Source organism: Glandiceps talaboti, chromosome 9, assembly GCF_964340395.1.
Source record: "Glandiceps talaboti chromosome 9, keGlaTala1.1, whole genome shotgun sequence".
NCBI classification, from domain to species: domain Eukaryota; kingdom Metazoa; phylum Hemichordata; class Enteropneusta; family Spengelidae; genus Glandiceps; species Glandiceps talaboti.
This window is the reverse complement of record NC_135557.1, coordinates 15,835,437-15,849,866: the sequence shown is the minus strand read 5'-3', so window position 1 is coordinate 15,849,866 and position 14,430 is coordinate 15,835,437. Positions and strand designations below refer to the sequence as shown.

Genomic DNA, 14,430 nt, shown 5'->3' with positions numbered 1-14,430 from the left:
CAAGTAACGTAGTGTGAATAATAGCGAACGTAAAATCGGATTATACTGACTGCTTTAAGACTGAAAGACTGAGTGAGTGAGTGAGTGAGTGAGTGAGTGAGTGACTGACTGACTGACTGACTGACTGACTGACTGACTGACTGACTGACTGACTGACTGACTGACTGACTGACTGACTGACTGACTGACTGACTGACTGACTGACTGACTGACTGTCTGTCTGACTGACTGACTGACTGACTGACTGACTGACTGACTGACTGACTGACTGACTGACTGACTGACTGACTGACTGACTGACTGACTGACTGACTGACTGACTGACTGACTGACTGACTGACTGACTCACTCACTGTATGAACGCATACATGAAGGAAAGACTATACACACAAATGTATGGAACTACATGCATGAGAAAGGACTAAATATATACCACAATACTAGACATTTCGGTAAGTAAAAATTTCAATTTAATATTAATCAAAAATTTCGCCAAATCTATAAAATTCGTCAGACCTACCTCTTTCTTAGCAAGATAATTCATTCCCCTTGCGATGTCTTCAGCACATGCCATCAGATCCTTCCCCGATAAATCTTTGGTTGCTTCGGTTGTCGTACCGTCACGTATGTCGTGCAGCAAGTCACAAAGGTTTCCGATGTTGGCATATTCCAAAATTAGATAGGCAGGTACTGTGAACAGTTCAGTCAGACAAAAATGTTAGTTTAAACAAAAGATGACCTAAAACCCCTGGTTTCAGGTAGAGACAACGTTTGTAACTGTGGTAATTTTACATTTATCGAGGAACAACTGTAGTTTATATGAAAAACCTTTTTCTATACATTTATCATACAAAAATAAATGAATAAATAAATAAATAATAAATAAATGAATAAAAAATAAAGAAATGAAAAATTTAAAAAATGAGAAAATAATTAAAAATAAAAAAATCACATACTCGACTAATGACAACAATTTCCTAATTCGCATTAATGCTATTTTTAGAACTGGGATCAGCATCTATTGACGAAAGCATTAACCATGACAGAAATGCCAACCCCTCATTTCCCCAGAACTATAGCGCCCTCACATGACACTTCTTTCGAAAATAGTTGCAACATTGGACGTTGACGTCTGGGATATGTATGTAGTGTTTGATAGGCTTATCATATCATATAGTATAACATGTGAACATTACAAAAAAATAAGGCCTAACAAAAAAAATAACAAAAAAACTGCGTGGTTCCAATTATGCTCATTTTTAGAATAGGTGGGGTAGGTAGATTTTTTATTTTATTTTTATATAAACTTTTTTCTCATATGCGAGTGTCTAGTTCAGGAAGTTATATCTTCCGTTGCTATTCTTTCACAGTGCAGCAAAACAGGCTTCTAATAATGAAAACATCACACATGGACTTGATGATTTTAATGGCTGCAATTGATTATTTTCTAACCGATAATCAACACATCAACTATTTCTACATCCCCACTATGCACGGCACCTATGTAATTGCTTCTTTTACATTAGAAGTTGTCTGAGTGTGTTAAAAAAAAATCATGTTACATGAGTGAAACACCAAACCAACATCACTTTAGCTGCAAAACTGTTGGTCCTACTTACCTATCTCGGTGCACACTCCAAGAAGTTTGATAACGTGATCATGTTGTTTCAGTTTCTTCATCATTTCTATTTCTTGTAGAAGATCCTTTTCAGCCTCGGCATCTTTGTGATCTAATGGATGGATTGGGTACGGTTGGTTAAATTTAGGGTTAGGGATTTTAGCTACCAGATAAGATTTACTACGGTGGACAGCACCCTTTTGGTTTACTAAGATGAACACAAACTAAAACTATTATTGTTGAGTACTAACATTTTAACCAATACACATAACAGACTTTTGATATGGTGAGAGCTTTCAACTGCAGTCAACCTTGTTTACTCATGATAGACGTTGCTATTTATGAGAATACTACTGTAGCTCTTAGGGAGACAGTACCGTCTTTGTTCAGGTTGTTAGGATAGCTAAAATTATTGTTGTTTGATGTGACAGTATACAAGAGTGAGTGGTGGCTGTGCCTTTGGTTGGCGTTAAGTTTTAATTAACATGTACAGGAAGTTCCCAAAACTGTACAGTGCCAGCTCACAGAAGCCATGAGAAACTCGGCTGTACTGTGTGTACTTTTCAAACAACGTCCTATCAACAATTATTGGTACAACGTTGTTATGTAATAATTGATTGGTACGTGGTGTCCTCAGATGTCATTAAAGTGGCCATATGGATGAGAATAGGGGTATTTATTTTGGATTTTTAATTTATAAAACAATTTTATGATGGATTCCTACTTGAAAAATCAACATGAAACAACATATGCCAAGTCCTTTTTTGTAACTCAATAAATGGCAAAAGACCAGTAAGAGTGTAAAATGTTTGTTATTGTACGTACAATAACAAACTTTAAAAAAAAAATTAGATTTTTGCAATATATTGAGTTACAAACACAGACTCTGTCTATGTTGTTTCACTTTGATTTATCAAATAAGAAGCCATCATAAAAGTGTTTTATAAATTAAAAATCCAAAATAAATACCCCAATTCACATCCATATGGACACTTTAAGGTCAGTCTAGAGAAAATCATACCATTTTAGTAGGAGTAACAATTACAAGTACCAAGTTACATGTGTAAGCTATAAACTAGTGTAGTCAGATACTAATTATTCCATTGGGATATGGTAGCTCTATTTCCCGTTTTTCATTTTTTGTCGTTAGGTTTTCCAAAATGGAAGACTTTCATCAACATCTTCTTATCTATTTTTGGGTTTATATTTTCTTACACTCTTTTGGTATTTTGCTGATAAAAATATAACATTACATAAACCTTGGATAACAATTATTACTTTTGCAGTATTTTGATTTCTACAGAGTAAGTTTTGAAGGAAATAACCAAAACATAAAGATTATGATGTAAAAATATATCACATTTGCTAAGATATAACCTTTTGACGACGTGACAATTCATTCCGTTTAAAAAATTTTCCACTACCGGATTTTAACATCTTGACAAATTGGTAGTGTTGATTGTTCGCAGAACTAAAAATGGTTGACGCACAAATATATTTTTCGTCAGTTTAGGGGGTTTTATTGCGCAAAAGCGTATGCGCAACGGAATTCGGTGTACTTAACCTCAAAGCTATACTTACAGGATGACATTTTGACAATGACGTCACTCTGTCCATGTTGTTGGTTGATGTGCCATGCCTTTGCTTTTACCACTTTGTGCGAGTTCCTCTTTGACAAAAGCTTTCCAAGTGTAAGTTTTTCTCGTGGGAAATCTAGCAACCCCTGATTAGGTATAGAGTAAGATCCAGACGGCATGACGTCAGAAATTTCTTCATATGGACTAGCCTTTCTTCTATACTGAAACTGATAGACGATAATCGAGATTTAATCTGAATGCTTCCTAAAGGTACGTACATATATGTATATGATGTTACATCATCTTTACGATCACCCCATCGTCTAGTGGTATAGCCAGCAAACGAACAGTTTGACAATGCCGGTTGACCTAAAGAGGCGAAACGTTACTTGTAAGTAATAAAAACCCTTATTACCACGTTTTACCATGGATGTAATAGGAAATCTCCTTTGATAATACATCCATGTGTTAGCGTCCAGATAAAGGTGTTTATATGTTAACAAACATTATTTATTCTGACGTCATAATTGTATTGTGTCTGTAGTTTCTATATAAAACATGATGCATTTGATGTTGCAAAATATCTATCTTAAAACCAGTGATGATATGCACCAATGGACTTACCATGTCATAGCGTTTATAGATTTATACAAGACTTATTCAAGTTGTTTCACTAAAACGGAAATACCATTTCTGATCACAGCAAAAACTGTAACTTTCAGAGATTTTCATATCCTCTTCTACTAATTGTTTTCTCTTTCATTTACTCCTCTAAACTTTAAACTTTAAACTTTAAAATGTATCCAATTGCGAAGTGCTCACAGTTAGGCAGTAACCAAGTACTCACCATTAGGCAATAACCAAGTACTCACAGTCTGGCAATAATCAAATACTCACAGTTATAGGCAATAATCAAGTACTCACAGTTAGGCAATAACCAAGTACTTAGAGTTAAGCAATAAACAAGTACTCACAGTTAGGCAATACCCAAGTACTTACCATTAGGCAATAACCAAATAGTCACTGTTAGGCAATAATCAAGTACTCAGAGTTAAGCAATAACCAAGTACTCACAGTTAGGCAATAATCAAATACTCACAGTTAGGCAATAACCAAGTACTGACAGTTAGGCAATAATCAAATACTCACAGTTGGGCAATAACCAAGTACTCACAGTTAGGCAATAACCAAGTACTTACACGTTTATGTACCCGCGTTTTGGCGTACGGTGCGATATAGGGCACATCTCTTGTTTTGTTAATGTCAGAATCGATTTGATGAGATGGGTCTGTTATCTCATAGCCGTCGTGGTCAGCAGGAACCCACTTTTCTGTGCCATCGTACAGTTGTGAGTATGGCCGCCTATGATCGATTTGATGAGATGGGTCTTGTATCTCATAGCCGTCGTGGTCAGCAGGAACCCACTTTTCTGTGCCATCGTACAGTTGTGAGTATGGCCGCCTATGATCGATTTGGTGAGATGGGTCTTGTATCTCATAGCCGTCGTGGTCAACAGGAACCCACTTTTCTGTGCCTTCGTACAGTTGTGAGTATGGCCGCCTACGATCGTAAGCGATATCCCTGTCATCTTCTTTGTCAATTTCATCCTTTAGTGTTTGCAAATCAAGTGGTATACTCTTTGCAAACATATTTTGACCGCCAGTAGCTCCCTTGCTACTGCTTATCTTGAGAGGTGTGGAGTGATTGTCCCGCGACTCCTCAGAGTACCCTTCATTGTCTGTATTTTGAACAGGGTTTTGAGTTTGCAAATCATAAACCTCGTAATCGCAATCGTCATCTGTGACGTCACAAACGTATTTTTCCATGCCGTCGTACAGGTCTAAGTAGTCATGCTTTTGGGTAGTGAAGTCGGTCTCTTGCTGGTCGCTCGACTTAAGCATTTTATCCTGTACGACAATGTCGTCGTTTACTGCGACAGGACCAACTTGTCCTCTACGAGCTCCTCCACTTCTGATTACGCAGAAGGGATTTTCGAGACTACTAGAACGTTTAGGGATATCTCTAGTGCTGTCAGTATTCTGAACAGCACAGCGGTGGAGCAGTTCTTGAGCGATAGCTTTAGACGTTCTTTGAACATACTCGACCGTGTCATCGGCGGTTGCGACATTTTCATTCATCTTTGCTTGATTCGTGATGAAAGAATGTAATCTCGTGCTGTCATGTGGTTTTCGAATAGTTTCAACTTCCTCGTTCCTAGACGACAAATCATGACATATATTTGTCAAATTACAGAAGAAACATTATAAACATACAAAGTAAAAAAAAGAAAGAAACAGTCAGGCAATGAAAAACAAGCGCGCGCACACAGACACATAGACACACAGACACAAAGAATGATATGCACACACACACACACACACACACACACACACACACACACATTGACTGATTTTAATTGTCTGGATTATAAAGGTATGCAAGAATCTAAACTCTAGATAAAAGTGCTAACACAATATTTGGCGGCCATATTGGATTCTCAGACGCCATTTTGAAAAATCGCCCTCGCATGATCGATTCATAGAAACTTTTATTTCACTTAAAAATATGTTCAACTACAATGTTCAATTGTGCATTTATTACGTGTGTGACTACCGTGATTCCGCATTTGACTCCCCTGTCTACAGTACACTTGTAAAATGTCTTCATTTAACTATCATTTTATTTATTATTTGCCTATATTTTCGTTTAGCCAAGGAAAATATGAATGACCTAAGGGGCATGATCACTACGAGTCATAAGACGAGTGGTGACAAAACTCTTAGGTGACGAGTATTTCTGGCTGAATGATGAAAAAAATCAGAAAACAATGAAAATATACCTCCTCTAGCATAACCACAGGGAGCTCAGGCTCAGTTAGTTTTGTTTACAAATACAAACAAACAAGTAACACACACACAATCAAACAAACAAACAAACAAACAAACAAACAAACAAACAAACAAACAAACAAACAAACAAAAACAATTAAACCCTAGGGTGATTTATAATGGTGACAATTGTGGGGGTAGTGTTCGTTTGTTTGTTTGTTTGTTGGTTGGTTTGTTTGTTGTTGTTTACTCATGTATGTATCTACTCATTTGTCGGTTTAATTGTTTTTGTTTGTTTGTTTGTTTGTTTGTTTGTTTACTTTCTTGTTTGTTTGTGTTTGTGTCTTGTTTGTTTGTTTATTTGTTTGTATTTGTAAACAAAGCTCCCTGTGGCATAACGTGTAAAAAAAAACGGAAGAATAATGGCGATTTGGATCGTTTTGACTCATATTTCCAATAAAACCAATGACGTAGACACGGGTTGTCGTGACGTAGAACGACCGGGGTTTATAATCCATATTTTCTGTTCAACGACAATAACTTGGCTAGTGCATGGTATAATAACTGCTACGACATTCTTGTATACTGTATCATAGATCATATCACCGATTCTTTAGGTGGAAAAGATAATTGTGTGTTTCTGATAACATGACCTCAGTAAAAAGGGTCAATAGGTTTATGTTATTTTATTTTAGTTTATCTTTTAAATTGCTTTTACTTTTGAAAAATATTGCTTCGACCGAAAAACAAACACATGTCGGTCAGAATACGCTTCTGTGATAGTTAGATAAAATATGTACAGACATCGCTGGGGAAAGAAAACAGACATGCATGAAGGTCAAGAAGACAAAGAATTTCGTATCTTTTTGTTTTAAATGTTTAAGAAAATGTTTTATTGTCGGTAGGGTTATCACTCTTTTTTAATTTGGCCTTAACATAATATTATAACAAGGCAAAGCCCAGCAGCTCGCGCTGGGTAGATTGTGACCGCGACTGGCTGCCTCACGATGATATTGTAGATAGCGCCATCCACGTGGAGAATGCGCATAGTGTATATAGAACGTGCATGCGTAGTCACTGCGACGCAATGCATCCTTGGGTAAAAACAACACAAAAACTTTGCTTAATATGTAGGACGCGCATGCGTACTAGTCATTGAGCCGCTGCGCGAGCTATTATGCCTGAATACCAGATTTGAGTTCAGTCAATTGCAAGTGATGATTAAATGCTTCTGTAAATAGAATACACTAGGTATATTTTGATTTTCAGGAAATGAGCAGTTTGTGGCCTTTTACAGCCCATTTTACATCAGTGTTCACTGTATCTGTTTGATACAACCACGCAGACACCAATACAAAACTGCACAAGCTACATTTCAACATAGCAAGATCGCAATTTCTAGCTACATTTTAGACAAAATGTCACAAGAAGCTGGATTCATTCAATCTTACTAACTTAAAGTGTAGCATGTGCATTTTTTTTTTTACCAATTTCTTACTAGATAAAGTAGTGTTTTTAGTTACTAGTTTATGTTTCTGTGTGGTTGTATCAAACAGGACCAGTGCATACTAGCATGAATTGGGCTGTAAGTGCAGTTTTACAAATATATCATAATTATGGTTCAATATTGCCTTTTGTTAGCCCAGTGACTTGACTATTTTGCTGAACAATGTTGTTTGTCAGAATGCCAGGCCAGCATGTCAAGTTAAAAAGCCAAGTCTCTGGCTGATTAGTATAATGAGGTTTTAAAAAAACGAAGGGGAGAAGAATATCCGCGTCACGGCATGGTGACGGAATTTTCCCTTGGACGATAGGAAACACGTTCTTTCTTTGCCCTAACTAACAGTGTGCATGTAGCCGACCACTACACCAGTTTGAATCTTTGAGTTGAGTTGAGTTGAATTGCAGGTGTAATGACCTTTCACTCGAAAGATTGATGACTGCAAAGAGTAGAGGCTGTAAAATGGATTTAAAATAGACGTGCTTGAACTGACATGTTCTGTGTCAAGTAGGGGTGGATGTTGGGCAGAACAGCTATGTTAGATCTCAAGGGGGCGGGGGGGGGGTGGTGGATAGATCACTCGTGTCATATATCAGGGTTCAAGAAGATTTGCTGATGTTGGATATGACAACAATGTCAGATCTCAAAGGGGGGGGGGGTGGCGGCGGACAATTCATAGAACAACCATATCAGATCTCATGAAAGAGGTGCAGATTCTAGGTAAGAATAACCATGTCAGATCTCGGGGGGGGGGGGGAGACATAAAAACCGTGTCAGATCTCAAGTAGGGGATTATATACTAGACAGAACAAACATGTCAGATCTCAAGAAGGGGTGCAGATGCTGGGCACAACAACCATATCAGAAGTCATGGCGGGCAGGGATATGCAAGGCAAACACGTTATAATATAAGTTAAGAAATGATTGGTGATCGGTTGAAATATATATATTTGAGTTAATTGCAGCAGCCGAAGTTGTTGCCATTAGATACTAGTAACAATCAATTCATCATACTTTACAATATCATTTTACAGTGTCTGCCTATCTGGCACATCCGCATAATGACAGGTAACTAATTTTAGAACGAACCTACAACTAACCCGAGAGATATGCAAATATTCAGTGTCCATTGCCCATTACACGTACATCCACCAACCTCTGAACGACTGCCATCTAATATTACTCTTTTTCATTGCTTCCTGTGAACTACAAAGGCATACATATTCTTACGTCAACACAGTCCGGACTACAAGATTACAATTTGAGAAATAAAAACCCCAACACTTTGACATAGCTATAAAGTCAGTCCAGAACAAAAGAATTCTATCAAATCCGTCTCCCATTTTCACATTTGTTATGGAATGGTCTAAAATGGGGTATTGGTTTTGGGTCAAAATTGGTCTAAAATGGAGTCTGGGTTCAGCAGCATTGGTCGCACACCCTTACCAAAGCTAGCCAGGGGTACCCCCACCCCGGCCCGTCTCGCTCCGCCGATAAGATCGTGACACTAATGTGAGAACTGGGTATGGAATCATGGGCCTTTAAATAATAAATGCGCAGTATATATACTCACACGTTGTCAGTAATAATAACAAAAGTTTCGTAAATCGCCTCTTACTGCATACACAAAGTCACGTGGTTGTTTACCAATCATTGTTGCAATTCAATGGGAAAAATTCCGACACTGCTATATTGCCTCACGGTAACGAGGAGACGTTTGCTTTTGTGTAGTTTCTGGGTTCGTGACCCAATTGCGTCAGATACAATAACGTATAGTGGTGAACGTAAACACTAACATCACCACAACAGACATATAGTTAACAGTCTGGAACATGTCAACGCCATGTTACACCTGTATGCCAACACCTAGTCTTTTGACACAAATCAATCGTTGCATTAAACACACACCACACTAGTGGTTATCAAATTCCAGGCAACTCCGATTCAATGAGCTGTGTACATTCATTATATAAGAAACAATGTGACTATTGAGTTCCAGTGATTCTGTATACATCAGTTTATCAAATATTGTATCGAATTAAACGTTTGTTGTACACATAAACTTGAAAATTGTTACCTGAAATATTCGACTGCACACTTCGGTCTCCACCAACGACCTACTGTTCAGAACTGACTTGCGATTTTAACGACGGATACGTGGGCGTAATAATAAAGTGGTCATGGGTCCCTTGAAGTTTGTACCGCCCTCAGTCTAGTTTTCAGTGAATACTGTATTTCCATACTCTGGCGCTGTTGATTAAACCGCCGCGAGCTGCAACTGAAATATTTTGTTCAAAAAGTAAGTAAAAATGTCTACACTAAAATTGGGCCAGGTACTTATTAAAAGACACTGTATTTGTTGATTAGTGGTCAATATTTATTCGTAGGTGGTGTAGTGCCAAGTTTAAATGTTGAGTGAAAGCTTGGTTTTGAATATGTCTGTAGTAAACTGCAGCGGCTACGTTTTCCTTAAACTACGCCCTCTATAGTTTAACACAACTACTGATATATTGTTTGCCACAACAAAATAACTATGTACATGTACTTAAACTACTACAGCTGTCAGGGTTCGAGTCAACATTTTCAAGTAAAAAAGGTACTAAAGTTGTTTTTATTAAAGTGGCAAATGTGTATTCATTTTGATATTTTTATTACATATATTTTAAAGAAGAGATGTAAAACAATATATCGTACATTCTTCTTTGTCACTCAATAAATTGAAAATATGTGAGATATTTGTTATTGTACGAACAATAACAAACTTTAATGGTTGATTTACAAACAAGAACTTGGGCAATCCTATTTCACATTGTTTTTCTCAAGTAGGAAAACATAGTAAAGTGGCCTTAAAAATCAAAAATCAAAAATAAATATCATTTTGTCATCTGTATCGCCATTTTAACAGAAAACTCAAAATGAATATCAATTTGTCATCTATATGGCCATTTTAACAGAAAATCCGAAATAAATACCCATGATTTATCACCTCCTTGGTTACCTAATCCCTTGTCTAAATAATTAAAATTCGTTAATTAACATCCCTTCCAAATACACCAACATGTTTTCAACCTGAACGATATCACATATCAGATAACGGTAGATCACCATACGATTACGTCATTGATCACGTGTTTATTTGTTGAATAACAGCAACAATAAGTAACATAACAGTACGTTCTGGCAAGAATACAGCAACATATACAACAAAAAAGGATAAAATAATCCTATCGAAATTAAAGGGGCACAAGCCGAGTTGATATGTTTTTGGGGTGCAGATTGTTTCTGTGTCTTAAAATGCACTCAGAGTATTCTACTTACTGATGTATGCTAACCACCACTTGCAACTGACTGAACTCAAACCTGATTTTAAGATATAACTCATAAACGATCCGATGACGTAATTTATTATACGTATCGAAAAATACTAAGGAAATACCTGGCCTACTATACAGTCAACTGTTCAAACATTACAAGAAGACATTCGTAATGTTATAGACGATATGCATCGACATTATACTGGAATGATTAAAAAACTTACAAACTAGGCTTGTGACCCTTTAAAGTAGAATGCACCTAGTGTACCAATTTCTCTTAAAATCTCTGAAAACTTTGCCATATGCCGGAAGCTTCCTTCCGTTTAAAAAAAAATAAATATGGAGGTCAAACATCTTATTTTCAAAGAAATCAACAACCTTTTGTTTACTATAGAATACCTACAGTATTCAGCGGCCATATTGGATTTGGTGGCCATATTGGATTTCGAAAATGTCTTAATTTTGATAACATTTTGACCTCTATTTAAAACAATTGTATGGTGACTCTTGCTCTTTATCGGGTTGGTGTTTTCTTGTACAAAGAAACAGCAAAATTTTAAACAAATTTCTGAGATGCATTTCATGATAATTATAATCTGTGTATGCCTATTATTCAGTTATGCTATAATTAGATAAATGAAGATAAAGTCAGAATTTTACTTTACATATGCAATTTTTATTTCCTTCTAAGCCTAAGCCTATTATGGAAGATTACATCTATGAGCGAATTCAATCCGCGACAAATTGCATCCAAACCTTGTTTTCACATTTGAACAGAGCCCGCCATATTACAATCTTCGAAAAAACAAAGTAATATGGAGTAAATGGGAACTATTGGTTATGGCTTATGCAATGTTGGCTTTGCGGAAGGGTTGGACGCATTTTGACACGGATTAGGATCAATGTCAGTTTAACCAATTTGCATAGTTATCATGGTTTTGTTTTTTGACGTCTGATATTGAAAGGGAGCTAACTAGACATAAATATACTTCATATCTTTGGTATAGTTCGTTATTACATGTGACACCCAGTCTTTTAAATTTAAAAAAAACCAACATATACACCATATAACTATTACAGTAATTTAGTATCACAAAACACCTTAATTAATTTACATTTTCAAGGACTTGAAATAAATTTTATAACAATGAAATGCGTTATTGTAAATGAAAACTTTAGAAAATTAGTCTCATCACACGAAATAATAAGCAATCAAACTCTAAAACTTTCCATTTCTAATAAATTTTGTAAAGTGGCGTCATTTTCGTAATTTCAATCCTGACTTTGAATACATTGCTTGATGTCCTTTCATTTACAACGACGACAAATAAGCTATCGGCTAGTTAACACAGGCACAAATTAAACAGACGCTTATGTAAATGAACTCGGTGTAGCAGGTGGCGTCTCTGATAACGAGTTTATCACAAGATGTTCGTTTTTGTGTTTACGTTATCTAGATTACACAATGGTTATATCTACATAATCACAGTTATGCTTCCACCCACCTCTGTAAATTAATCACCTCGCAACAAGAATAGTTTTTATTTGTCTATCTTAATTTGCCGATAGCTTGCTTTCCGTGATAGTAACCTCGGTATCACAATAATGATTCACATCAAACTAATTTCTCTTCATACATTGGTCGGCAGTGTTATAGCAAGCACACACGGTTAGTAGTTATTAATTTTTTGATATTTTGTAATAAATGCACACTCACTCATACACACAGACACAGACACAGACACAGACACAGACACAGACAGTCACACGCAAACAGACACACAGACACACATCAAATCAAGATGATGGAAAGATATACACAAACGGAGATAAGCAATCAATAAGTGATACCAACAAGAGTGCTTCTTAAAAATGACACGACATGACACCCCCCCCCCCTCTTTAGTCACAGGCGTGCCATGGGGTCTTACATTACGAAAACCTAATCAGTAAGGCAAGAAATGTGTTAGTGCAGGAGGAAACCGGATCCGAGAACCCGGGGAAAACCTGCGTTATTCGGTAGAGTCAAACTGAACGATACTCTATTTACTTACACCATGGTAAATTTAATCAAACCCTGAATGGGTTCGAACCCCAACCGCAGTGGTAATATAAGAGGCAAGTGGTTTAACCACTCGTCCATAGACAAACCCATTTCCTCACACTAACATACAAGAAGTACTGGTATTCTGACTGACATTTCGTTTGGTTTTGAGTCGAAACAATATTTTCTAAAAAGTAAAAGCAATTAAAAATAAAAAATAAAATGAAATAAAATCTAGACCTACCTACCCTATTTTTTGTGGCCATATTTTTGGAAACACACAATTATTGTTTTCGCCTAAGTCGAGATGCTGGAACAAAATCTTATTTCTTAGCAAACTTTTACATGGTTTATAAAGACCTTTCTCGCCAAATGACACCAAGGATAATGCAAATGAACACATTTCAATGTGGCAGTCAGAAGTTGTGTTGGATAAGAGCTTATAAAATGATCGTGATCTGACGTATCTTGTTTGTCAACAACAGACATTCTGCCATACAGACATGCGCAATCAACTTTAATAATGCGTCCCTTGATAACATAGTGTTACAAGCAATACAGCCCATCGCAAGTTTCTGTTCACCGACTGAATAACCAGTAAGAAAACACTGCATATGTTACACTTTAAGATAGCAAGATTGAATGAATACAGTTTCCTGTGGCATTTTCTCTCTAAATTAAATGAATTTCAGTGTAACATGCCACAAGCATACATCACGTGACAACATTGGCGCCTGTGTGCCTGCGTCTCGTTACAGAGAGTTTGAATAGTTTAATTCATAATAGGCAAAATGTAGCAAGAAATTTGAATTTCGCGACTTTCTTTTAATATTGATTTCCTAATAATGGTTGTATCAAATGATGAAAGTAACTTGAAACGGGCTGTAGCATTTTCACTTACGAATATAGCAGGCTGTGAGCAGTCTCTCTTCGATTTGAAAACAAAATGAGATGTTCACCTGCATCACACAGAGTTCACGCCTTGAGTGCATCTAAAGTGTTACACATATCTAAGATTACCAGTACTGTCTCAAGGAATTTTAGCGGTTGGAAGAAATCAGGAAATGGGCGACGTATTTTAGGTTTATGTAAATTAATAGGAAGGGCTGAATGATACTTTATAACCATGTTTGAGTCACTACTTTTTTATTTTTCTCTGATCATATGTATATATTTGCTGAATTACCTAATTAATGTTGAGTACAATTATTAATACAAACATAGTTGCAGATATTAAATCCTTTCATGATCAGTTCAAAGACAAGTTACCTTTCTTTTCAAGCTCGAAAGTGGTCGACTGCACTGCACGACGAATGAACAATCAAACATCACTCTAGGAAGTAGAAACATTTTCATAAAACATGAGTCATTTCATAATTTTACATCACTATAAATATTTGCGATTTCAGAGAGAAACATCAAATTGATCTTGTGCATTTACAGTATCTTTGCTATGGCCTATTGCATCATGGGAGATAGCAGAAATACATTTTTTAATGTTTGAACACTAAATATTCATGAGTGCAAAATGCTACAAACTTCTGTGTG

At 36.4% G+C, this 14,430-nt stretch overlaps 1 protein-coding gene across 1 annotated transcript in view; it reads right to left on the bottom strand.

Annotated features, from left to right (window-relative positions):
• Positions 1–9,678, bottom strand: part of LOC144439867 (fibroblast growth factor receptor 2-like) — a 14,497-nt gene extending 4,819 nt beyond the window's left edge. Inside the window, exons 1-5 of the mRNA XM_078129102.1 lie at positions 9,602–9,678; positions 4,395–5,409; positions 3,200–3,422; positions 1,620–1,730; positions 521–690 (exon numbers count right to left, since the gene is read on the bottom strand). Coding sequence (XP_077985228.1) covers positions 521–690; positions 1,620–1,730; positions 3,200–3,422; positions 4,395–5,333 — 1,443 coding nt within the window. The 5' untranslated portion in view covers positions 5,334–5,409; positions 9,602–9,678. The remainder of the gene's footprint in view (positions 1–520; positions 691–1,619; positions 1,731–3,199; positions 3,423–4,394; positions 5,410–9,601) is intronic.
• Positions 9,679–14,430: the final 4,752 nt, after the last annotated feature.